The 27,646-nt window shown below is 46.1% G+C and overlaps 1 protein-coding gene across 1 annotated transcript in view; it reads left to right on the top strand.

Moving 5' to 3' along the window:
• THSD4 (thrombospondin type 1 domain containing 4) overlaps positions 1-27,646 on the top strand; it is a gene marked incomplete at both ends in the record, with an annotated part of 155,893 nt that overhangs the window by 102,323 nt on the left and 25,924 nt on the right. The window contains 2 exons of the mRNA XM_080929924.1: positions 22,183-22,358; positions 25,155-25,251. Of these exons, the coding sequence (XP_080786050.1) occupies positions 22,183-22,358; positions 25,155-25,251 (273 nt within the window). The remainder of the gene's footprint in view (positions 1-22,182; positions 22,359-25,154; positions 25,252-27,646) is intronic.

Genomic DNA, 27,646 nt, shown 5'->3' with positions numbered 1-27,646 from the left:
ATGCTGGCACACATGCTTACATACGAATAAATGAATGTGATAAAACAGTTTTATATTTATTTATCTTGTGTATATGAATGTTTCCTGCATGTATGTATGTGCACCACGTGTGTACCTGGTACCCAAGACAGTCAGAAGAATACAGCAGACCCTCTGGACCTGGAGTCACAGATACTTGAGGGCCACCATGTGGGTTCTGGGACCGGAACATGGGCCCTCTGAAAGAGTGGCCAATGCTCTTGACTACTGACCCATCTCTCCAGCCCCAGTAAAAATATTTTGTTAACTGGAGGCTTCTGTTAAAAATAAATAACAGACTGGGAGCTACTTAAGAATGCAGAGCAAATCAGAGGCTAACTAATGGCTCATAGCTCTGATATTTAAAACTAGTTATTACAGTACCCCAAGGGGAAAAGGAAAGAAAAAAGTCATAAATGAGGCAAATAACAGGAACAACTCATTCTATATGTGTCAATTATGTAAACACATGGAAAAGTGTGTAGCCCCACTAGTGACGGGGATGCTGCAGGTTGTTATAGTTTGCTATAGATTTTGCCTAGCACATTGCACACATTTTAAATGTAAAGTATGGTATAGGGGGAAAGTGGGGTAACACTGATAATCCTCATGAAGTGTGTCAATAGCAAACTCCACCTTAGCATGCAGACTCTGAGTAGAGAGGGAGCTGAGGGCTAAGGCGATAACTCAGTCAGTAAAGTGCTTATTACAAAGCATGAGGACCTGAGTTTGATCCCCAGCCCCCACATAGAAGCCAGGTATGTGGGTATGTGGTATACACTGCTCCACTGAGGAGGCAGATACAGGAAGATCCCTGGGACTCAGTCACCAGTCTGCCTAGCCTAATCAGCAAGCCCCAGATCCCAGTGAAGACTCTGTCTCAGAAAACAATACTGGAGGTGTGGGAGGGGGAGATAACTCAGCAGTTGGGAACGCTTATTGCTCTTGCAGAGGTCCTAGGTTCAGTTCACAACTACATGGTGAATCCCAGATACTCTCTGCTGGCCTCCGGCCCCTCTATACATGTACTCAAATATTCAGGCATATACACGGGATGAAATAGCAATTGTAGAAGAAAAATGGTGGATGGGTCCTGAGGAATGCTACCAAAGGTTAACCTCTAGACACATGTTCATGCATATGTACACACACACACAGAGGCATGCGTGCATGCACCTACATGCTCACACAAATACACACATACATACACAAAATAAGAAAAGCGGGAAAATAAGCATATGAACACACAAGAGTGTTCATTACAACCAGTGTTGCAAACTGAAAAAAAAAATGAAATGCGGTCTAACTAAACGATATGAAAATGTTTAACTAGATGTTTAGGCCAGCTAAGCTAAGTGTTCCTTAGCCCTGAAAATAATGGAGTCCTTCTGTATCTAATGAAGAACTTTGAAGGGATGTTGAAATGAAAGAAATTGTGGAGTGCCATTCATGTATTTTTGTAAAATGCACTGTTTAGGGACCAGAGACATGGCTTATTGGTTAAGAGCCCTGGCTGATCAGTTCAGTTCCCAGCATCCACATGGAAAATCACAACCATCTATAACTCAAGCTCGAGGGGGTCAGATACCCTCTTCTGGCTTATATAGGTGCTGTGTGCCTGGGGTTCACAGGCAAAATACCTGTACCCATGAAACAGAAACAAGTAATCTTTTAATGCAACTATGTATCATTGTGTTTATATACATAACAATGGCTGGGGTGGGAGATCTTCATTGGGTGGAGATGACTCTACTAGTGACAGGAAGTAATTTTCAGGCAGAGGAAATGGGGAAATGGAAACATACATTAATTTTTTGAACACTTAATTTTTAAAAAATCCCAAAATCTGTACATGTATCTCTGGTTTTTTCTTTTTAAATAAGGTTGGGGAAAAAAAAACCATAATCCCGATTTATTTCTGTTATTTTTAAATATTGAAATTGTTCAGTATAGAGCATGAAAGAACCATGTGTGAGGGGCTCCACGGTCTGTAAATCAACCCTGGATGGTGTCTTAGACAGGCATACCCTGCCAACCTCTTTCCCAAGGGTACTGAACAGAGCCGTCTGACAATGGCTCTGTGACCCTGCAGGCGTTGGGTGCCATTGCTCTCTCCTGGCTGGCCAGCAGCTGACTCTCAGCACAGCCTCCTCAGCACTGCCCTCCAGCTGGAAGCTCACCAGCACCCAGGAGAGAAGGAGGAAGCTGCTGATGACTCCTTAGAACCTGCTGTCTGATTTAAACGCTTAATTGATTCCATCATTTTCAATTTATTATTTTAATTAAATTGGATCTGTGTAAAGACTGTTTGACTTAAAAGGACCTCAGAGATGTTTCTTGGTTCAGTGCTGGCGTGTTACACACGAGGAATAAGAGGTCCAGGGAAGGACCGTTAATAAATAGTATTCAATTTAAGATCATGAATGGGGTAGACTCATTAAGTTTCCTGGATTTTGTCAGAGCCAACTGCTGTTCCTGCTACACAGAATCTTATTGCCAGGCCTCTGTCTGCCCAGCTGCGGGAGGACGAATAGAGTCATTTATATTCATGAGAACCAAAATTACCAGTTCCTTTTGAAAACCAAGTTCTTCTGACCTTGGGACTTCCACAAAGGATTTTCCTCCCTCTCCTATGTACCTCCCTACCCTTCCAGAAGGCAGCTCTTTCTCCGAACTCAGGCAAGTCCTAGATCCCTCGTCTAAATTAGACTATCACTCTCTCTACCATTATCCTGTTTGCAAATAGCTGTGTCTTAGTCAGGGTTTCTATTCCTGCACAAACATCATGACCAAAAAGCAAGTTGGGGAGAAAAGGGTTTATTCAGCTTACACTTCCACATTGCTGTTCATCGCCAAAGGAAGTCAGGACTGGAACCCAAGCAGGTCAGGAAGTAGGGGCTGATGCAGAGGCCATGGAGGGATGTTGCTTACTGGCTTGCTTCCCCTGGCTTGCTCAGCCTGCTTTCTTATAGAACCCAGGTTTCCCAGCCTAAGGATGGCACCACCCACAATAGACTGGGCCCTCCCCCCTTGATCACTAGTTCATCACCTACCATGAGAAACACTGGGACCAGGTGAAAGGGGACACATGAGTTCACACCAAGTCATACAGTTGTAAGTGAAGTGTTTGTTTCATTGTATGAACATTTCATGTATCCAAAATGCTAGGAACCAGGCCCTTGGCTCTGGACAGGCAAAGTCCAGTTAGACAGAGCCTCTAATAGTGTTTTTGATGAGGGAAGGAGTATGGTGCCATGGAAACAGCCCTGACTAGACACACAGGAGCAGGGACAGGGACTGTGACAAGGACAGAGTGGACTCTGATCAGCCGGCTTGGCCTGGGAAGGATGTGAAAAGTGACTTTGGGTTTCTAATCAAGAAGAAAGGGGTGCTCTATGAGTAGTCACAGGGAGGAGGTGGAGGAAGCAGAGTGTAGGCCTCAAGCCTTGAAGAATGGGTAGAATTTAGAAGAGAAAAACAGAAGCCAAAGGAAAGAAGTAGTTGCCACCAGAAAGCTATGGCTGGTGGGGAGGGTCTGGGCTGGGAAGTTAGGGAGCCGAGCACATGGGAACCCTGGGCCCACCATAGCCAGGCACCCCTAAGACTAAGTCTTCCAGTACTTGTTACTGTATTATTTCTAGAAGTCATTTCCTGCATGAGGAGAAGGGATGCCAATGCTGACCACACAGAAAAGCCAAAGCCCAAAAGACAGGCAACCCTACATTCTCCAAAGGCATGGGGGTGACCTCTGCTGCTCTGCGTAAGCACCGTTCCGTGCTAGAAGCTGATCTTCATCTGCTGGAGGCAGCTTAGGTGGGTGTTATTCTTACCACTCATGGACAGTCCTTGGTGTCTGTACATTTGTAGATGCTACTTACTTGTCCTGGAGAAGTTTTCCAGTGCCGTGCAAGTTCACATCTCCAGCAGCTGCCCATGTGCCCAGCTGGCCCACCCTTTGGCCTAGGTCTCAGACTGACTGAGCTATCCTGACCCTGCGTCAACATGGTGGCCAAAGGGAAGTTGGAAACCTGTAAGCTTTTCATCCAAAGGGAGAGTTTTCGAGATATGTATCCAATAACTGCCAGGCCATGAGTACCTACTGTACACAGAGAGGAACAAAGCAAGAGAACAAAGAACTGCATGTGGGTCCAAAACTCCAAGACTTGTGCTCAGTCTACCTGATAGGGGAGGGAAGTAATGAACACGTTCGCCCTAAGGAAGTACATGAATATTACAGGAGTCCAGACGGAAGGCAGGTGGGAGTCAGAGAACTCTGAAGCAGGGAGGCTACTGTTCTGATTACTGAGGGACCAGTAGGTCAGGGAAGAGCTGTCAAGATGAGGGATAGCATCCAGAACTCCAGAAGTCCCTAGGTGTCTATCTAAACTCGTGGTTCTCAACCTTTCTACCGCTGTGACCCTTTAATATAGTTTTTCATGTTGTGCTGACCCCCAACCATAAAATCATTCCATTGTAACTTCAAAAATGTACTTTTGCTACTGTTCTGAATCCTAATGTAAATACTCAATGTATAGAGTATCTGACATGTGACCCTGAAGGGATCCCCACCCATAGGCTGAGAACCGCCTTGTTATGCAACAAGAAAAACACAGCAGGAGAGTGACCAGTGAAGACCGGTTCCAAATGAGCTGTTACCTAAATGTAGGATTATCAGTAAGCAAGACTCCATCCAGAAGACTGGAGCGGGGGGTCATAGTGTGGGCTCAGCCTCGACGTGCAGCAATTCTGGGCCACATTTGTTAGAGTGAGGAAGATGTGGGTGGGGTAATTAGAATCAAGATATAAAGCATGAATTAGATATAAGGCATGAAGGAAGAACCAGGGAAGCTATCGGTGCCCAAATCAGTGGCCGGGGAGACACTGGGCCAGTGACCAAGAGAGAAGTGAGAGAAAAAGCTGTGCTCAGTCTGGAACATTGAACTGAAGGTGTTTTTGAAATGGGCAGTGGGGAGCTGAGCACCAAAATATAACGTGGGAGTCATCTCTCCAGGGTGGATAATCAACACTGCCCAAGTAACGGCTCAGGGAGGACAATAAAAGCTCCAGAAGTCATCACTCTGTGTGTGCTGTGTGGGGAAGCAGCTGCCTTCCTGAGAGAGGGGACCAAGGGTTAGGTCAGCGAAGAGACCAAGGTCAGAGGTTCGAGGGATAAGAGAGACTCAGGGTTAAGTCCCACCAGTGGTTAATGTCAGATAGGGTGTGCCTGGGGCAAGAGGCAGGTGGATCCTGCCAGAGAGTGTTACTCTGCAGGGACAAGGTGCGGAGGAGTGTGACCAGAGCCATGACAACAGAGACAAGGACAGAAACTTAAGAGTGCCAGGTCCGAGGCAAGAAACAAGCTCCCTTTTCCTTTTAAGGATGAGGGGTGGGGGTCCTAGCTGGGAGAAGCCTGGCAAAGTTGAGGTCCTGACCTGTTGACAGTTGGAATTTAAGTCCTGAGCTAGGTGGGGGGAGCCATTGTGGAAAATCCTAGGGAGGTAAACACCCGAAGCCCCGAGAACCAGGTCACTCAGCAGCTGACAAGCAGGCTGTTGGTTTGGAGCAGTCAAACCATCCAGTGAGCTTGGAAGCAGAGGTTAAGGTAGGATGGTGGGGGTAAGGTTTGTCCTTGAGGACAGATTTGAATAATCAAACTAAAGCACATTACGCCACACTTCCATTGCATGGTTTCCGAACTTCGGCTTCCAAATACTTTAAGTAAACCAACACATAAATGTTGTAGGTTTTAAAAGAGCAGGGATGTTATAGAGGAGTCGAGACAACTGGCCCTTTATCCCTACGGATCATCCTGCCTGTGGCTCCTCCTGTGACAGGCATCTGGACATCTCTCCACTGTGAGAGTCCTGGGTTTAAACCCAGTTTTGTTTTGTACCCTGTCACGGGCTTCTTTCTAATCTCCTGGGCCCTTTGGAAGCAGTTAGCAGATCAACATTTAGCTCAGTGGCCTTGGGTTGAATAGGTAATTTCTACCCTGACTCATTGGCTTCTAAAAATTCAAGCCAAAACTCCAGGCTGGCTTTCAGCAATAAAATCCTGTGATTAGCATCTAACCAGACAAGCATCGTTTTCCCAAACAAATGTCTTTCAAATAAGAACAATTCCATGGTGTCGGTTCCCAACATGATTCTGTTCGGTGCTTAGGAATAACCAGGGTGTTGTGTAAGAATCTTTCTTGGCGCCTTTAAAATCCAGTTTTTTCCCCCACTGCGGTTTTATTTCTGCTGTAGAAGCTGCTGTCTTGAAGGAACATATGTCTTCTCATTGAAGTTTTGTGGTAGTTACTGTTTATGAGTTTATGTATTGGTGTGTATCTCTCTGTATGTGTCTTTGTATGTGTGTGCATATATATCTCTGTATGTGTGTGTGTGTGTGTATAGCTCTCCCTGTATATCTTTGTATGTATCTGTGTCTGTCAGTGTGTCTGTGTGTACATGTTTGTGTGTATGTATCTGCTTGTGTGTCTACAGTTGTATCTGTGTGTGTGTGTGTCTTCGTTTGTGTGTGTCTTATGTATCTCTGCGCGCGCGCGCGTGTGTGTGTGTGTGTGTGTGTGTGTGTGTGTGTGTGTGTGTGTGAAAAACATTGGGTGTCTCGATCTGTCACTCTCTGCCTTATTCCCTTGAAACAAGATGCCTCACTGAACCTGGAGCCATGCAGGTGACCAGCAAGCAACAGCCATTCCCCGGTCCCCGCTTCCCCCAGTGCTGAGGTTATGGGCATGTGCAGCTATGATCAGTTTTTCACACAGATGCTGTGACCCAGACTCGGGGCCTCAAACTGACCCAAGTCCTCTTGCCCACTGAACTCTCCCCAGATCCCTTCATGTCTTTTTAGTTGACCAGGTACTGTGGGCACAAGACTGAAGCAGAGCCCAGGGCTACAGCACCTGAGGTGGCTGTCTGTGAGAGAATGTCCCCCAGAGATGTGCCTAGATTACTCAAAGCCAATGTACGTCAAGGTTGTAACCATGACAATAAAGAATGTGGCTTCTACATTGCTAGTTACTGGTTTTTGCTCTAGTGTGGGTTGTTGTTGTTGAGGTTTTCTTTTTTTTGCTGATTTTAAGTCTAGACACAGAGGTGGTGCATGCCTTTAATCTCAAGAGGATTTCTGTGAGTTCCAGGCCAGCTTGATCTACATAGCAGGTCCCAGGTTGGCCAGGGATATATAATGAGACTCTGCTGAAAAAGAAGTGGGAGGGTAGAACCTATACACTGCACCCCTCCTTAATGGCTGCACCTGGGATGGGCCAGGACCAGGTCTTTTGAGTGAGTGTCACACCTTTGGCCCAGTGCTAAATAAGAGAGATTGAGGCTTGTGACGAGAGCCATGAGTGAGGGAGATGTTCCTAATGTGCAGCAAGAAACAATGTCCACATCAGAGCTGAGCTGGAAACTGAAGGTTTATGTGACGAGTGCTTGCTAATGATTTTCCAAGTCTGAGGGGAAAGTCAGGAGCTAGGAGGCTCTGGCATACACAGGAAGGCCTCTAGTGTGGTTGTTATAAGTTGTACATGCATGCATACATGTGTGTGTGTTGCATGCATATGTGTGTGGGCACATGGAAACCTTTCTCCACAGAGGTTTTGACCACATAATTCTGTCAGCATCTAGACAGGGGCCTTCCACGCTGCCCTGAACCCTGGCCTGTTCCCTCAGCGCTGTGGTATCGCCTCCTGCCCTGTGGTTGTCCGGCTACACACAACTGTGCCTGGGTGGCCCTGGAGTGCTGCCATGTCAAACACCAGCACTAGCTAGAGGTTTCAAGTTCTGTGAGGTCCTGTCACCAGCCTGCCTCGGACGACACAGCTCATAGGTGGCTTGTATGAGGACCGCTAAGAGGGGCTTTGGGTCACACCCCCGGCTTCCGTGGCTTGAGGAACACTGCTGTATTTTAAACTCCATTCCTTCACCTGAAAATAAGAATTGGAAGGTGGAGGGCGGAGGAGAAATACGTGTGTGGGTTTAGTTTGTAAACCATTAAATGCCACACAGTGGAAGAGGAGGGGTCTGCAGGCCCTGCTAATTTGATTTTCTGGTTATTGTTGGGCCTCAGTCAGAAACTCGGAATTTAAGACTCCAGGGGAGAGCGAGTTGTGGAGGCACCTGTGTGAAAAACAAGGCTTGTCACACGTGGGCCGGGGAAGCCGCAGCAACGGGAGGAGTGTACGGAACAAGCTCCATCTCGGTGTGTCTCGAAGCAGAGAAGCAAGTCAGTCTCCAGAAAGAGACCAGCCAGGTGCTAGGGAGCGGAGGACACTTCTGGGGAGCAATGGGGTGATTCCTGGGAAGGGAAGACTGTGACGCTCTCTGCTGACATAGCAGAACGCTGGGAGGGGAGAGGCCTCCACGGACTCTCAAAAAGGATTGGATCTCAGCTCTCCTGAAGCAAGGGGGTCACGCTTTACTCCAAACTGGAATCACCTTGGAAACTTCAACACCTCCAGTTACCCAGCCTATGTCCCCAAATTAATTAAATCAGGATCTCTGCAGATGGGGATCTAAGCTTTAGTATAGATACCGTTATGACTCAGTGGGCGCTTGGCACAGGCAGGCCAGTCTGAGACGTCATGACCTACTTAAGGTCTGGCTGCACATAACTAGGAAAGAGTTAAGATGCCCAAGACGGAACAAGCCGTTTAGAGCAAGGGCGGGTGGCACCTAGTGATGGTGAACTTGAACCTTACCCCATAGTCACACAAAGGAAATGGTTCTCAGGGTCCTTCCCGTGAGGAAGGGGTGATGAACCAATCCCCTGATGAGGAAGTTCTCAAATTTCTTTAGGCCCAAGGAACAAAGAAATTGGAAATGTTACCCCCACCTCCATTCCATTTACCTCTTCTCCATGATGATTTGCAAACTTACTGAAAAATCTCAGAAACTTACTTTAAAAAAAAAAGTCTCTGAGGAGCACAGCTTTGAAAACCACTAAGAAAGCAGAGTTTCCGCAGAGATGAACACTCAGCCACATACTGTTGGAATCTTGATTGTTTCGGTGAATTGAAGTAACCAAGAGGATGGGGGCCACGCTAAATGACTCCAGACTTGAGATGCTTGTTAACTGGGAACATTCGTGGTGTCAGCTAGGCTGTGGCTGACCTTAGAAACTAGACCCAGGTCAGTGTCTGCTGTGGATACCTCATGTCGTCATAGGAGCTGTCCTTTCCAGATCACTGGGTGCTGCAGAGAAAACCTGCAAGGCCCTTTGCTTGAAAATTCCTTGATCTGAAGTCCCCTGGATTGAGCTATGCAGGGTGCAGAGCACATCTTCGTCCCAAGCATTCTCCTTGGTAGCCGGTGTTACACTGCTATGTCTTACAAGCTTCTGTGTCACATGAACTCCATACCAGAGCCATGGTTGCTATGTGAAGAAGGAAGTGCAGCCTAGTGTGGAAGGAGGGATGGAAGCAGAGGCGGAAAGGTGGGTTCTTGGCCCTGCTCTTAGCCTGCGGTGTGTCACTCTCCAACACAACATTCTTGCCAGGCATCTTACTGCATTTCTGTAACCGTAGCACCCAGAAGGCCAAGGCACAAGGGCTGTGAGTTCAAAGCCTGCCTGAGCTATATTGTGAGCATCATGTGAGGGTCTCAACACTCTATGGAACTAAGGGGCTCTTGTGCTGTCTTACTCCATTTGTAGGATCGTTGTGTGAGCCAAAGCCATAGACTCTTAAGTTCTATAAAACATCTGTGGTTATTGAAAACACAAAGTATAACATTGGAAAGATTTAAATGTATGTATGTATGTATGTGTGTGTATAGTTATACACACACATTTTATGTATATATACTTACATATTTATTTTATAAATATATAAAAATATATTTGTATATATAAACAATTAATTTATATTAATATATAAGGCAAAAATAAACTAAGTAAAAGACCTGTGTGATTAAATTGATGCTTTGGTTTCATATTTTTTTAATAGATTCTCTGTTTACCGCAATTTTCCATTCATAGTAAAAAAGAGTAGAACAAATAGAGATTCCCCGCATACACCCATTCATCACAGACATAGATTGTCCTCTGCTGGGGTGTGCATGTGTGTGTGTGTACATGAACATGTATGTGAGAGTGTATGTGTGCATGAATGTGGAGAATGTGTAAATGTACATGAATGTAAATGTATATGTGTATGATGTATAGAACAACCTTAACAGTTATTCCTCAAGTGCTGTTTGCCTTGTTTTTTAAGACAGGGTCTCTTGTTGACCTGGAAATCATTAGGAAGGCGAGGCCGACTGGCCAGTGAACACTCGGCATTTGCCTCTCTGCCTCCCTGGTACTGGGGTTACAAGAGCACAGCACCTGGCCCTACTGTCTTTTCCTCTTGACATGGGTTCTGAGGGTCATAATTAGGCATAGTCACCTCACGCCCTCCCGGCCGTTGTCTTTAAGACATGTTTTGCTTGCAGTAGTAAACATAAAATCCAAGTAAACTACGGGGAGTGTTATAATCTGTAGATAGTAGAACAGAAACTTACAACCAAAAGTCCAGGAGCTAAATTATATAGGATATTTCTTTAATTCAAATCCCAAAGAAGGAAGGAAGAGAAAGGACAGGAAACCACACAGCAGAGGAGACAAGAACATTAATAAAACAGTGGACTTATGGCTGAGCAATCATCATTCGTATCCATCCTTTAGCTCCCCAGATAAAGAGCCACATCATGAGAACAGACTGAAAATAATGTGCTACCTACAAGAAACCCAGTCTAGATATAATAAAACAGACGGATTACAAGTGATAGGGCAGCTGGACATGGTGGTGCACAACTTTAATGGCAGCACCTAGGAGGCAGAGTCAGACAGATCTCTGAGTTCAAGTCCATCGGCCTGGTTTGCACAGTGAGTTCCAAGCCAGGGCTACATGGTTAAGACTTTGTCCTGAAGTGGAAAAGGGTAAAGCAGAATATTCTGAATAGAGAAACAGAACCACACACCATCATGTTTAAATACTTTAATATCCCCTCAAAGTAACTGATGAAATACCCGGCTACGTTGCCCTGTTCTGGCCTCTACCCGTCTGCAGGAGAATACATGTTCTTTTTCAGTGCCCATGAAGCAGCCGTGATAAGCCTGGCCACATAACAGACTCTAACAAATTTACTGTAATTACAACCATATAAATAGGACGTTTTCCCCCACACAATAGCACTTAACTGGAAACCAGCAAAGGAAACTGGAAGCTTCCCAAGTCTGTAGACTTGAATGATACAAGGCAATGAAACAACAAACCCTTTAATTAATCAACCAATTAAAAAGGAAGTCAAGGGGAAAGTGGGAAAACTCACCAACTGGCCTCCAGGCCTCATGATCTGGGTTCAATCTCCAGGTCCAACATGGCAGAAGGGAACAACCGACTTCCATAAATTGTTCTCTGACACACACACCCCAACTGAAAATTTTTAATAATGAAGTACTGATGTGTAATACAATGTAGCTGACCCTGGAAAACACAAAAGAAGCCAGTGGTCAAAGCCACACACCAGAAGTGCCCACGGAGTGATTAGTAGTCACCTAGGAGTGGAGGAGAAAGGCTAGAATATTGGTGATGACTATGAGATTTCTTTGGAGAATAATAATGGGGGCATCTTAAAATTATGCATGAATGTTAAATGTGCAGCTCTTTGAATAAAAAACAATGAACTGTATGCTTTCTTTATTTTATTTTATGTGAGCTTTGCCTGCTTGTATGTCTGTGAGCTGTACACTTTAAACTGAGGGGTAGTATGTGTGAGTTTCGTCCCAATAAAGCAACATGGTGTTAGGAGGTGTCTCGGCTGTTAGCAGCATTTGATGCTTTCCCGGGGGACCTGATTTGGTTCCCGGCACTCACATAGGCTCACAACTGCCTATAACTGCAAGGGATATGACACCCTCTTCTGACCTCTGATAAGCCAAGAAATGAGAGTAACCACACACACACACACACACACACACACACATTCAGCCTGTATTTGATACTTTTGCTCTGATTAAGCACTGTGGTCAAATGGGTTTGTTCTGACACTAGGCTCCAGTTGGTCTCTAGAGATGTAGGAGGTGCAGCCTTGTTGGAAGAAGTACATCGCTGGAGTGGACTTTCCCAAAACCTTGCCTTCCTGTTGTCTGTTCTCTGCTTGGGTCCAAGATCTGAAGCGCCAGCTGCCTGCTTCTGCCGCCATGCTTCCCTGCCGTGATGGGCGGACTCTTGTCCCTATGGAACTGGAAGCCAAAATAAACTCTCTCTTCCTTGAGTTCTATTCCAACATGGTATTTAATCAGAGCAACAGAGAAGTCACTAATACAAGTGTGTGTGCATGCATGCACATGCATGTAAATGTGTGTTTCATTCAATCCTCAACACATAAGCAAAGTGAAATCAAGCAAAGCAAAATTGATAAGTCACAAAATACTAAGGTGAGGGATTGAAAGGAGTTTAACGGCACAGGTTATGCGGATCGGGGAAGAAAAGTTAGATAATGTAAACTACTTTATGTCTACGAAGTCAGAACCTTCAGTCAAGTTAACTCCTATAATGAGGAGACAGGCTAATGAAATATATCCACAGAGATAGATAATATGACTAGACCTATACATGCTTTACATTTTTAACTCTGAAATTTAAATCTTCCAGCATATACACAGGCCATGTGGTTGCATTAGGTAACCCTCCACATATCTGTGGGAAGAAAGATCAGGATACCAATTAGAGTCATCTCTCCCAGAAAACCAACGATGAATGAATACTTCCCGATTCATTTTATGCTTCCTCATTTCCCTGAGGAAGTCCAGACAGGACACTATAAGAAACGAGAAAAGAGACAGAACTAATCCTTGTCCAACACAGGTGTAAAAACTAGAAAAAAAGTCTTTAAAATATTAGAGAATAGGGTATGTCAAATATAAAAAGTCAATATACTATTGCAATCCAATGAGTTTATTCCCAGAGTGCATAGGTAGTTCAACACTGAAATTTATTTCCTACATGAATGGCTTGCTCCTTCCCAAGGGACCAGGGATGTTATTCCTAGCACTAGCTGTCCTCTCCAAGCTTGTCTTGTAGATCTTTTTAAAAACAGCTATAGGAATCCCTTTTCTTTTAGAGTTTGATTTTGTTCTTTTTCTTAAAAACAGGAAAGAGTGGTCTGTGTGTGAGAGAGAGGGGGAGGGAGAGGAAGAGGGAGGGAGGGAGAGAGAGAGGAAGAGAGAGAGAGGGAGAGAGAGAGAGACAGAGAGAGGGGGGAGGGAGGGGGAGAGAAGGAGGGAGGGAGGGGGAGGAAGGCAGAGAGGGAGAGAGGGGGGAGGAAGGGAGGGAGGGAGGGGGAGGAAGGGAGAGAGGGAGAGAGGGAGGGGGAGGAAGGGAGGGAGGGAGAGAGGGAGGGGGGAGGAAGGGAGGGAAGGAGAGAGGAAGAGAAAGAGAGAGAGAGAGAGAAAGAGAGAGAGAGAGAGAAAGAGAGAGAGAGAGAGAAAGAGAGAGAGAGAGAGAGAGAGAGAGAGCTGCACATCACTCCCTCGGGAAGGAGCATGCCGTGCACACACCACTCCAGTTCACTCTGTGCTGGAAGTTCTGGCAGAAATAAAAAGAAACCAAAGGTAAATGGACTGCAAAACCATAGAGCATTGTTGTCTGTCCGTAAACAGAGACATATCGAGAGCAGATTGGCAGTGCCCCCGATGAAAGGCTGGAAAGGATTTTACTACCTAATGGCCACTTGAGAGAACTGAGACTATACAACTTTAAAGCATCGAATCCATATCTGGGAAAGTCGAAGTAACCATTCGTTGGATCAGCATAATGTGCTGCAGTCTGTGGGGAGGCAACTCTGGCTGCTCCAGCCAAGGAAACTGGCAGGCTTGGTTTAATGAGATTAGGTAACCGGAGTGAACAATAGCTGGAAGAGTCTTAATCCAAGAATGCATCCGTGTAACCTCTCTGGGGACCAGTCTACCCTGCCTCCTGTGCTGAGGAAGACAGCCCATGTGGCCTCCTTGCCAAGCGTTAGCTTCTTCCTTGTTCTGGGGCTATGTGTGGGCTGTGCTCTGACTTGGACTCCACCCTCCTGGATTTCTTGGTTCTTCTGGTTGTTCTTTACTTGTCGTCTTCATGCGCTCCGTAGGCCCCCGTGGGGTTGCTAGACTGAGGACACGTGGGCCTCCATCTCCCCTGTGCTACCACCGTTTCTTTAGCATCTGCCACCTCTTGGGGTTCCGAGATGGAGGGGGTGGCTTTCAGTCTTACAGACTCTCCAAGAATCTTCTATCTCATAATAGCATGCTCCGATGTGTCTTATGTAAAATAAATGTATTTATTTGTTAGAATCGTGTAAGACTTTGATGTTACGATATTTAGTAGTCTGTTCCCATTACTGCAGTAACCAGAGTGTTATCAGGGAAGAATCAATCCACTACAGTAACCTTTGGAACCAGTTTGGTGATCAAAGTAGAATTCAGATGTTTAGTGTCCCGCCCTGCCCCAACTCAGATAGTTTCATTGCAGTTTCTGCCAAGTGGAAAGAGGTCATTTCATCCATCCTCGTGGATAATTGGGAAATGACTAGATATCTTATATCAAAGGAATATGCTGATGTTTCAGTGGGCCTGACCACTTCAGGGCTTTGTAGATGAATTACATGGAAATCCTAGAAAGAGCTGTATTTAACAATATCTCAGTCTGTGTTAGAGTGATCTGCCCACTTACCTATGTATCACTTTCACACCTACACATCCCTCGTCATATTTCCTTATTTCCACATTGAACAGAGAGTGGGCTGTAGAGGAAGTGAGGCAGGGCTGCAGAGATGGCTCGGTGGGTAAAGCACTCACCACCCACATGTAAGAACCTGAGTCTGACCCCTAAGCCTGCATTAAAAAGCTAGACGCAGGGCTGGGGAGATTAGTGTGCAGTTAAGGGTACAAACAGCTCTTGCAGAGGACCCAAGTTCAGGTCTCAATGCCTGTGCCCAGTAACCCAGTAACTCCAGCTCCAGAGGGACCTAACATCTCTGTCCTCCTTGGATATCAGCACTACTCCCACACGAACACATTATTTTTTAAACTTAACTAGAAAAATCTTTTTCTTTAATTGGATGTGGTCAGAAGCACATCTATAATCCCAGCATTCCCTCCAGGGGGCTGGGGAAGCAAAGTCTTGAGACTCCAGGAAGCTCAAGGGCAGCCCAACATACACAGTGGGAAACACAAGACATCCTGTTCCAGACAAGATGGAAAGCAAGGACCAGCAGCTAAAGACACTCATGCACACGAGAGTGCAGACACGCACACAGATGCAGACACGCACACACAATTATTTTTTTTTTAAAACAAAGCCCTCATGTTGAGCCCTTTGGAGTCTTTTGAGATATAAATGGTTCTCTCCCTGGTTCTTATACTGGTTCCTGCAAGGACCGGCTGGTATAAAGCAAACTTCACACCTCTCCGCCTGAGTCTCTCACACACAGCTTCCTCCTAATGTGTATCCATCATGTTTGTGATGGCCACGGAGCCCTTGGTGGACAGCAATACCGTGCTGTGTAACCTCTCCAGCCACCGTGTAGTGAGCTGAACCCAAGCTTCTCTCCTGCGTCACGTACTTGATTGCAACAGTACAACACAGACTGTGGCAGGGGACTGGAGGAGGACGCTGAGCGTCCCCACCTCTAGCGAGTCCCCAGGCGACACTGATGATGCTGGTCCAGGGTTCAGGCCTTGGAAACCATAGTCCCTGCAGCTGGGCCACCCTTCACTTGTTAGTCAAGTGCAAGAACAGCCCCCAGCTGAACTCTGACTTGCATTGTTAACTCAATCTGGAAGTGGGAAGGAGGCATAAATGCAAAAGCAAACACACAAACTGTGTCTACACTGTTGGCCTCAAAGAGGTAAAGTAGTTATTTATCAGTATCTTGTGTCTCACATACTCAAGTATTCTTTTCCTAACATGAGTTTTCATTTTCACCCTTATCCATTTGGTCCTAGAAACAACTGTGTTACTGTGAAAGGGTCCCTCCAAGGCACACACATCAGGAAGTAGAAGGTCTGGGCGTCAACTAGAGAGATGCCCTGGAAACAAGAACAGGTGCATGCTGGGAATTCTCAGGCTTGGCTATGGGGATGTGAGGATCTACCATACTTCTCTTACATTAATATGGTTAAAATTCCACCAAAATAGTCTAAACTACAGTAATGTGATAAACTAGAGAAAGGGGCTACTCTTAATATTACTAAAGGGGACACACATGCCTGGGTGGGGATGTCAGAGGACAGCTTTGTGGAGTCGGTTCTTCCATTCTAGCCTTAGATGGATTCTGAGAATAGAACCCAAGTCACGAGGCTCGCCTGTCACTAAGCATCTGGTCAGTCCCTGAAGATTTAGTCTGAGTTCCCAGGTAGACTAGAGGTAAACTCACTCCACTAGCACTGCAAAAGCCCCTCCCCCAGGAGCCCTGGAAAGTTCACATTTGCCTGTGAGAAAGACATTCACTTGCTCAGTGGTGTTCTGCCAGAGCACCACGTGTGTGGGGACCTGACGTGGTATCTTTCTGGTGTCATTTTAGTTAGGCCTGGTGTGGTTATTCTCAACACCACGCCTCCCACCTGTGCTTTGAGTAAGAATGGGCCCCATAGGCTCAGATATTGGAATGCTTAGGAGTGGGACTATTTGAAGGGATTAGGAGGTATGGTCTTGTTGGAGTTGGAATGGCCTTGTTGGATAAAGTGGGCCACAGGAGTCAGCTTTGAAGTTTCAAAAGCCCAAACCAGTCCTCGTATCTCTCTTCCTGCTACTTGTGGATCCAGATGTAGAACTCTCAACCACCATGTCTGTCTGCACACTGCCGTGCTCCTGCCTTGAGGATAATGGACTGAACCTCTGAAACTGTGAGCCAGCCCCAATAAATGCTTCCCTTTATAAGAGTTGCCATGGTTGTGGTGTCTTTTTCATACCGATAGAACACTGACCAAGACATCACTGTCGGCTCATGAATGGGTAAGCAGATTCAAACTTGAGCTTTAACTACTTACTTTTAGTTAGTTTTAGTTAGCTTTAACTATCAATTTTTGTAATTTAAAAGGGTACCCGAAATTCCAGCATTGAGTGGCCTTTGGAAAAATTGATTAGAATAAAGAATTAGTATAGATATGTGTTTGTATGTATACTCTAATTAACACATGTACTTGGAATAGGAGGCTCCTTCTGAGGGTGTGGGTGTGTGTGTGTGTGTGTGTGTGTGTGTGTGTGTGTGTTTGTGTGTGTGTGTGTGTATTGCTGTCTAATGATCTGTGCTTCTGACAAGTTGAGAGCTAGTGTCAGGCCAACAGATAGGTGGCTGGCAGTATTTTAAAGGGCCAGCACTTGACCTTGACTCCAGGGAGATGAAGACATCATTCAATAGGATCTGCTCAGTGACATTTGGTTGAAATACTCAACCAAACCACACTCCTGCCCTGAGGGGAAACTCACAGTGAGAAAGCTGTGTGAGTGGTTAACAGGTCAAAGCACACAAGGCCTTGACCACAAACCAGAGGACAGTGAGCTTTGTCATTTAGGCACGGGAAGCTGTCAGCAGAGGATAGGCAGAGGAAGCAATAGTGCTGGGCAGCATACAGAGAGACCCATGGTCAGACCTCTGCTGTGGTCTGGATGTGAGACCAAGGGGCCCTGAATGTCTGAGGTAGCTGGACAAGAGGGGAAGGAGGAGACCAACATGACAGCAGGTTACAGGAGAAAGTGGTAAAGTGCCTGGCCAGGGAGGAAGAAAGACAAGATACCAAGATGTTTGTCAGAATTTGAGCCTGTGTAATGGGATGATATCCTTTAAAGATGGGCATTGGGAAGTGAGCTCATCAGAGGAAGATACTAGGTCTATCATTAGAGCTGAGTTTCTGTAAGACCTATCACTGGAGTAACCTTCCCAGAATCCCTTCTGTTGGGTGGGTTTGTGTAGCAAATGGATTTATCTCAGCCCGAAGAGCAGAGTTTGTCTTGAGCTGAGACTGAGAATAGGGGAGAAATTCTAGATGCCCAGGATGTGTTTCTAATGAGAAAGGACAATTGAACTTTCTATGTGTCTGTCTTCTGACAGTGTAGCCAGGCTTGGCTCCTCAGCCTGGATCTCCTCATCTGAAGCCTTCCATGGCTCCCAGTGCCCAGAGTCTTCCCTTCTAGAATTCTCTCTTCCAATCTTATCTACAGAGTCTCACGGTACACCCTAGGTTACTGATCCGGCCACAACAGGCCACGGTTCCTCTGTGCTGGAGAGTTTTATTTCAAACTGACACAGCCAGTGTCATTTCCAAAGAGGAAACTACAGCTGAGATTGCACCTACCATATCAGCCTACGGACAAGTCTGTGGTGCATGCTCTAGACTACTGGTGATTGATGTGGGAGGGCCCAGGCTGCTGTGGGCAGTATGGCTCCTAAGCTGGTTGTCCTTGGTGTGGTAAGAAAACAGGCTGAGCAAGTCATAAGGAACAAACCAGTAAGCAGCACCCCTCCATGGCCTCCATATCAACTCCTGCCTTAAAGTTGCTACCCTACCTAAAGTTCCTGCCCTGGCTTTCCTTGGTAACTGTACGGTGTCATGTAGGCTGGAGTAAACCTTTTCCTTCCCAAGTTGCTTTGGGTCATGCTGTCTTACTGAAGCAATGGAGATCTGAACTGAGATGCCCTCCAGTGTACTTCCAGCCATCCTGTCTGTCTATCTGTCTGTCTGTCTTGTCTGTCTGTCTTCCGTCTGTCCATCTTTCTGTCTAAAGGACTCAGTTCCCTTGTTGCAGTGCCAAGCTCAAATGCCACCCCTTCCCAAGATCCTCAGTACTCCATGGAAATAAGACCGGCCTCTCTCTTCATGTTGTATTACTGCCAGGAGGCTTGGGGCCTCCCAGACTTCCAGGCTTTGCCTTCTTCACTGCTACCCCACTGCTTGGCTTGGCTTCTTTCCTGACTTAAACCACAGCCTGGTTCCATCTCTTGTGTTATTTGAGGGTGAACAACACAGAGACTCTCTTAAGTCATTAAGGATTCAAAGGAAATTTGGAGTCAGAATAAATCAAATGTTCTGACATTTTAAAGAATGATAATGAGCCATACTTAGCTACAATTAAGCAATGAGATAAGAACAAAGCCGTGGCATTTCCCTTTAGTTGAGCCCTTGCAGCCTGTGATCAGGGAGTGCCCAAGGGACCCCAGCCTCCTTACTCAGAGACCCTCTGACTTCCAGTCCTAGTGTGACATGGCTCATTGTAGAACACACATTTAAATCTGTCCAAAGGTAGAACACTGTACTGGCTGGTTTTGTGTCAACTTGACACAAGCTGGAGTTGAGGAGCCTCAGTTGAGGAAATGCCTCCATGAGATCCAGCTGTAGGGCATTTTCTCAACTAGTGATCAAGGGGGGAGGGCCCAGCCCATTGTGGATGGTGCCATCCCTGGGCTGGTAGACCCGGGTTCTATAAGAAAGCAGGTGAGCAAGCCAGGGGAGCAAGTCAGTAAGTAACATCCCTCCATGGCCTCTGCATCAGCTCCTGCTTCCTGACCTGCTTGAGTTCCAGTCCTGACTTCCTTTGGTGATGAACAGAAGTGTGGAAGTGTAAGCTGAATAAACCCTTTCCTCCCCAACTTGCTTCTTGGTCATGATGCTTTGTGCAGGAATAGAAACCCTGACTAAGACAAACACCAAAGTAAATCTGAACGGAGGGATTGGCAAGTCTGTGTGTGTTTAACAAGAACCATGCTTAGGGTGTTCTATCACACTGGATCCAGTCTGCTCAGATGAATCCGAGTCTTGTTTTGTCGACAGAATTGGTATTCAGCTTTGCACATGTCAGATGATTTATTCCTGATGAAAGGAGGGTGGTTTTAACATTAGGATTCTTTTTTCAAAATTTGTATATGTGTGGCTTGCTCACATATGTGTAAATGTGCATGTGGGGGGGGGCAGAGACTGACAGTGGCTATCTTTTGACAGTAGCTTATTTTTTGGAAGAGGATTTCTCACTGGACTTGGAGTTCACCAGGTCAGCTATATTGTCCAGCCAAGAAGCTACATATAAGCCGGTGTGGCAGCACACATCTGTATCCTGGTGTTCCTACAACAAGATGGGAGGCAAAGACAGGAAAACCCCTAGGAGCCCATGGACCACAGAGCCTGGTGTATATAGTGGTGATGAGATCCCATTACCAAGTTACTCTCCACAAGTACATAATGGCACACACAAGCACATTCATGAACACATCATACGTACATACATAAATACAGACAGACAGACATACGTATATACATATATAGCTTTTTAAAATGTATTATGGAGTTCTTTCCTATACCCAGAATCCTCTCTTTCACTGAAGGGCATCAGAGTTCCCGTTGTGTGCATATCAAGCATTATAATTTACTGATGCAATCTTTTACCGATAGACATTAGGATCCTTTGTACACTTGAATAGCATCATCATCATAAACATGTTGTATACTTGCAGGAATATAAATCAAGAACTTTTCTAGAAGTAGACCTCTTGGGCCAAAGGACATATGGGGTTTTAACAGTGATATCAAATTGCCCTCTGGTGTGGCAGAGCCAAGTTACATTCCCATCAACTGCATTATGGGTACTTGCTTATTTTGTACCTGAAAATATTGGTAATATTGAATGTTCTTAGTGTGATCCAGATCCACTTCATTTATGTGGAATGTGTTGGTTTGGTTCTTTGTGAATGGTCTGTTTGTTATTCTTTCCCTAACTACCTTTTCCTTCATTTGTTTTTCCTCTCAAGTACCCTTAGTTCAGCAAATGTCTATATGGCAAGCAGTCTGATGTTCTTCTGTGGATAAACATCAGGGGCTTGGCCTTTTTGGAACTTAGTGAGAGACAAAGGGATGATAGTCATTTGTGCAGGGAGGCTCTGTATATCCTAGAACATGGGAGGGAAGAAGTGGGCTGGGCAGAAGACACTCCAGAGGAAACCAGCATCTAAGGCATGAGTAGGATTCAGAGGTTGCTGGGCAGTGGAAGTGCCCTTTAATCCTGGCATTCCAGAGACAGAGTAGGCAGATCTCTGTGTTCAAGGTTAGGCTGGTCTTTAGATTGAGTCCAAGAGGCAAGGGCACATTTTAGATGAGAGAAAAGCACTGGGGAGAACCACCGAGAGTAAGATGAGCTAATACCCAGGAGCAGACTTAGCAACATGGAAGTACTCCTGACAGTCACTTTAATCTCTTTCAATGGACCATTGGACAGAAGCCAAAGGAAATCAAAAAAAAAAAATCTTTTTTTAGTCCAGTTAGTGCTGCCTGCCTGGCTGTTAGCCGTCCTTGTTGGCTTCCTCTTGTCCAGATGACCGTGAATGAATACATGAGAGCAATGGCCATGTCCTGTCCAGAAGACAGCGTTTCTTGGCACCCTCGCATTCTCGCTTCTTTCCCCAGGATGTGACCTGAGCCTTGGGGGTTTGATGCACATGTCTGGTTTAGGACTGGACACACAGCAGCCACTCTGACCAGCTGTGTGAGCCTCTGCGCAGCTACCCACAGCAGAAACAGGAGGGAAGGAAGGAAGGAGGGAAGGAAGGAAGGAAGGAAGCAAGGAAGGAAGGAAGAAAGAAAGAAAGAAAGAAAGAAAGAAAGAAAGAAAGAAAGAAAGAAAGGCAGACATTGCTTTGAGCTCCTGTTGTCTGAGGCCCTGAGATAACATTGGGCCAGTATTAACATGCCTTCCTAACAGAAAAAGCCAGGACTCTCAAAATTTTTATAAATTTTAAATTTATGCTTCATTATATTAAAAGCAAGACAAAAGAGCAAACACCACCACCACAAGAGCTGAACTGAGCCAAAATCAGCACGTGGTCAGGAGCACAGAAGCCTCAGTAATGACAGGGGGCATCGTTTAATTTCTCTTCCTGTGTCTAACTCTCTTTCCCCCTCTGTTATGCATCCTTTTGTGCTCCAGCCTCTCCCACGAATCGGAATCTTTCACGGTCCTTCTACGGTCATGTGCGCACTCGCCCTTGGAAGGAAATGGTCCAGGCAAGGGAGTGGTCAAGTCTGAGGTGCTGAGCTTTCAAACCATACATGCCCCCGGGCCATTAGCTGAGTGACTTGGGTCTTCAAACTGCTTCCTTATGCACACCTGAGCTTACCAAAGAAACTGGTTCATTGTCTCCACAGCCTTGCGGAGTCGCTCTGGCCGCTCCATCATCAACGGGAACTGGGCGATCGATCGCCCGGGGAAGTACGAGGGCGCAGGGACGATGTTCACCTACAAGCGGCCCAACGAGATCTCCAGCACTGCTGGGGAGTCCTTTTTGGCTGAAGGACCCACTAATGAAATCCTGGATGTCTATGTGAGTTTGAGGGGGGTCTTGGGGTGCCCTCTGGGTTTGGGCTTCTCTTGCTTCCAAAGAATACACTTTAAATAAGCAAAACATCTTTGCCCAGGCTCGATAAAATCATCGGACTGAAGCCGGTTTGAGGGACTCCTTCCAGCGCTTGGCATTGATCTTTGACATTTACCTCTGAACATATGAGGCTCACAGAAACCATAAACTCTACCAGGTGCTTTATTGCCTTCGGAGTTTATGGACCCAGTAAAACCAATCTTACTTGTTGAACCGAATCAGAGGCAAACAAACCCCCTTGTTTCACGAGGCCTGGAGTTCCTCCAAGCTCTTTCCTCCCAGCGCTAATTTGGCATGTTTTCTTGTATGGCAAGAGAAAGAAAATGCCAAGTGCAAAGCAGCCCACAGGCTCAACCTCCTCAACCCTGCCGAGGCGAATGTTGGAGGAACATTCCAGATGACCCCAGATGAAAGGTGAAGCTTCAGCTGCGGTTCCCTGCTTCACACACACAAGGCTGTGACTACTTTACTTGAAGCCAGAATATTCAGTTGGCCAAGAATTGTTCTTAATGGTTTTTTTAAAAAGAAACTACTAGAGGGGCCTGAGGCACTCCGTATATAAACTCTTGCAAACATGAGGGTTTGCGTTCCAGCCTCAACACCCACGGAAAAGATGGGTGTGGTGACCCATGTGTAAATCCAGATCCGTGGAAGCAGAGACAGGGGGTCCATGGGACTCCACGGCCGGCCAGCCTAGCCTAATGCGAGAGCCCCAGGTCCCAGTGAGGGACCTTATCTCAAATACCATGGTTGGTCCAACACCCAAGGTTGACCTCTGACCTCCACATGCACTCATATGCTTTTGAACTCACACTGGGCTACTAGAATCCAGTTCTGAAAAGATGAAGAGGCAAAGGGTGTCAAGAAACAAAAGCTTAAAATGAAGACACAGATACCTACTATCCCCAGAGCCCCACTGGTCTCTGTAACGTCTGCTGTGTCCAAGCTTCAGAAATAGAGCTCCTAGCTCTAGGGTTCTGGTCTGTTTCTCTTGAGGGATAGCAGGCTGGAAACTACAAAGGAAGCCCTGTTTTAGTTCCTTCGGGGTGTTTCTTTGGGAGTCATCCAGTTGGCTGGTTGACTCTGGGTAAATCTGAATGGTATCAGAGGTGAAGGCGTTGCTTGAGAACAGCCTCCTGTGGGTGGTCCAGGAGAGGTGGGCAACAGTAACCCCATAGATAGAAGAGGGTTGTCAGTGGCAGAATCTAGTATGTTTCCTCACAGAAAAGAGGCACAGGAGAGGGCAGGAGGAGAAACGGGCCTAAGGGCTGGAGTAGACATCAAGGATCTGCAGTCACACAACAGTGTCCCTCAGGGGTCCCCTGATCAGCACCAGGTTTCTGCAGCGCCCATGAGTTGGTCTTGGTCTGTGGTGTGAGGAGTCACGTGCTTCTCACATCTGCCTGCCTCTGGGTGACCGATAGGCAAGAAACAAGTCACCGGTGAGAAGAAAGTGGGGGGTGGGGGAAATGCAAGCGTGACTCGTGGGTAAGGGCAGGGCTACAAGACCACAAGAACCAATGAGAATCCTCCTCTCCCCTGATGAAGAAATTAAAACAAGAGATCTAGACACTGGCACTGAGTCGCAAGAACCATCTTACAGAGCAGCAATACCAACAAGACAGCGTCCCCTTGCTTGCCTCCCGGTTAAGCTGTAGATTTGGGTGCTGTTGCTCCAGTCTGTCTACCTACCTACTATAACAGCTGTGAGCTCACTGGTAGAGAGCGTAATCCTGCCGGCCTGGCCCAACCATCTGTGCCTCTGCCCCAGACCTCCGCCCTCCGCCCGGCCTGCAGTCCCCATCACTTGTGGATTTTCTTCTTTGCTTGCTTGCTTGGTTTTCTCATTGTTTCCTCAAAGAATATGACCCATTGTTTCCTCAAAGAATATGATTTACACTTTCATATGTTTTGGCTTATTTTGTTTTGTTTTGAGTGGCAGGGGTTGTTGTTTGGTTTTTGTTTGGTCTTTGTGTGTGTGTGTGAGAGAGAGAGAGAGAGAGAGAGAGAGAGAGAGAGAGAGAGAGAGAGAGAGAGAGATCTTTTGAGTTTTGTTTTTGTTTGGAGGGGTGTTTGTTTTGGGTTTTGTGTGTGTGTGTTTTTGTGTTTGGTTGGGTTTTTTTTTTTTTTGGTTTGGGTTTTGTTGTTGTTTTTGTTTTGTTTGGCCTGGGTTTTGGTTCTCCACCCTATTTCACTAGAGTTTTGGGGCTTTCTGTGGGGGAAAATGAGTGAGACCAGGCAGCCAGAAGAGGACTGAGGACTGGAGCTGACTTACCGGCCTAGTCGAGGACATTAAAGGACCCTTACCACTCTAGGCCAGCCCCGCTCAGGTCTGATCTTTGTTTGACTGCCACCACATAGCACTCAAACAGGTTCCTCTGCAGTATAAAGATCTTAGGACATTTCGAAGCCGTTGATCCAAGCCCTGGCTAAGATGGCCGCCAGCCCCAGGTTCTCCCACAGTCCAATTGGACTTTATAAAACCTCAACGTTCATCTTCATCAAATCTTGGCCATTCACCCACTTTTCTTCTAATTCATGTGCACATGAAGTCTTTAATTCTCCAAGGGCCACCCACGAGAAGACACTGGAAGTAACCTCCTATAAGCTGTTGGTTTGTTGGTGTAACTAGATGGGAATTTGTGACATTTAACAACAGTACCACTTAGATTATTGAGACCAGGGCTAAAGGAAAGGGGTGTGTGTGTGCAGGCTGTGGTAACATTGACTTTGTATTCTCAGATGATACACCAGCAGCCCAACCCAGGAGTCCACTATGAGTACGTGATCATGGGGAATAATGCCATCAGCCCACAGGTGCCACTGCACAGGAGACCAGGTAAAGTCCCTTGTTTTGCCACCAAGCAAGCTGGGTCACTTTCTCCTAACACTCTCTTTCCTCTCTCTCTTCTTGTGCCTCTACCCTCTGTGTCCTGGACAATGCAGAGAAATCCTGTGGGCACATATTCCAAGTTAGTGGACTTGATATCAGAACATGTTTCTCTGTTTAAGCCTCATTGGTGGGATATTTTGTTCACTTGATGCTAAGCCACAGTTCGACACCCTGACCCCACATCTGAGATGATTATGTTGGCTTCCGATTGCTAGTGTAGCAAACGACCTTCCAACCAGTAACTCAGAACAAGATGCTGGGAGTGGTCTTACAGTTCTGAAGGTTAGAGGTGTCTAAAGGGTTTTTGAATGAGGCCAAGATCAAGGTGCTCCAGGCAGAATCCTTTTCTCTCATGTTTCAGCTTCTAGAAACATCAGCCTCCATGGCTTCTGACCCCTTCCTCAACCTCCAAAGCCAACATGGTGACTCTTCCCTGCCCACCTAGAACTGCTCCCAAAATAACATGAGGGCTGTGTACCCAGCAAGGAGAGGACCAGGGTTCAACTTGACTGCCAAGTGGGCATGGCAGCAATGCCAGTGCCCAGGAGGCTGAGGCAGAGGATCCCAGAGCAGGCAGGCTGCTAGAGCGGATACAGCAGTGTGCTCTGGGTTTGGCTGTGAGACCCTGTCCTATTACAGTAGAGAACAGTCAAGGAAGACTCCTGATATCAACCTCTGGCCTCTACATACATGTGTATATGCACTCTAACGCATGTGCATTCACATACATGTAAACAGATTGGTGCATATGGACACATATACACAGGCAAGTAGTAATAACACAAATTAAAACAAAACAAAAAAATATCAGCTTTTAATTCCCTTTTCCTGTCAGAGGGACTGTCTCTTACCAGTGCGATGAATCTCTGCCTCACCCCTTTCTATAAAAAAAAAAAAAAAATACAGCATTTCTGCAGATCATTTGAGCATTTCTCTACATATCGAATATCGTTGTTTTTGGTTAGTTAGTTCAAAACCAACCTGAACATTCGCTCTTCTGAAGTCAGCAGAACATTCGATCTTAGTCAACCCGGAGGCTGTAGACTGATGACTGTGCATTATACATACACTTGCAGCAAGCTTAAGGAAAGGCCCTGGGGTCTGGGATGGGCTAAAACAACATGTAGACCCTGCCTCTCCGCACTGACTCTGCTGGTGAGCTCACAGGAGCAGCCTCATGGAACTTCTGCTGGGGGCAAAAGTAGAGGGTGAGACTGAGGGCTGACCCCCAATGTCACCCTTAGATGTGGTATGGCTCCAAGGACATTGTGTGGTCCACACTGGGGTCCCTGGTGCTCAGGAAATACAACAGGCCGTTGGAACATCTCTGTCTAGAACGGCCTTCTCTGCTCTGCCCTTGCCCTGCCCACCGTTGATGCTCGTGGGAGCTCTGCTTTCCCCTCCCTGAGAACCCAGGGGTGCACTATGCTAAGGGAAGGACCCCTCAAACCAAACAGCTTTCATTATCTGTTATAATAAGCAAGAAAATCCAGGAGCACGGCTACCTTTCAGACTTGAAGAGGAACAGAAACAGAGACCCCATATCTCGAAAGTGACCTGCCACATCTCTCCACATGCGTGTGTCTGTGTGCTCTGCATGCATGTGTGTCTGTGTGTGCACAAAGCCAAAGTCCATGCATCTTTGTTCAGCAAATGACACATCAGTCATGCTGCTGGGTTAGACCATTTATATATGTGTGTATGTATGTATATATGTGTATATATATGTATGTATATATGTATATGTATGTGTGTGTATATATATATATATATATATATATATATATGCTGTGTTCTTTTTTACTTCATTTCATGGTTGTGCTGTGATGTCATCTAATTTTTACTGTCTGGGCACACTGAAGTCTGTTGTCTCGATATGGCATACGATATTTTAGTAGCCATCATTTTAGTAGACACAGCTTTATGTCAAAGAATGAGACCATGTGTAGGATAAATATTCTAGAAAGGGCACGAGAAGGTCAAAGAGTATGTGCATTTAAGATTTAGAGCCTGGTGTCAGACTGCTCTCCACAAGTTGGCCTCTGTTGGTTGGTAAGCTCGTGCACACTGAAGAAGTGGATGTCGGCTTCCAGCAGAGAGAGGGCTTAGGGACATGAGCTTCCAAACCCTCTAACTCTTATCATGAGGTCAAAAAGAGTTGAGGGTTTCCTGGTCCATGTCGTCAGAGATGATATGTCCATTATGAGTGAAGGTGAGAGAATTTTTTTATGGCCTTTGGCTGTTTGTATGTTTGTTGGGGAGGGAGACCATCTTCCCCTGGCTTTTGACAATTCTTTACTAGTTTCTTTTCTACACATTTTTTATACATATAAATATTTTG

This window comes from Micromys minutus (genome assembly GCF_963924665.1).
Source record: "Micromys minutus genome assembly, chromosome: 16".
NCBI lineage: Eukaryota > Metazoa > Chordata > Mammalia > Rodentia > Muridae > Micromys > Micromys minutus.
The sequence above is the reverse complement of the archived record's forward strand: the minus strand, read 5'-3'. Positions and strand labels throughout refer to the sequence as shown.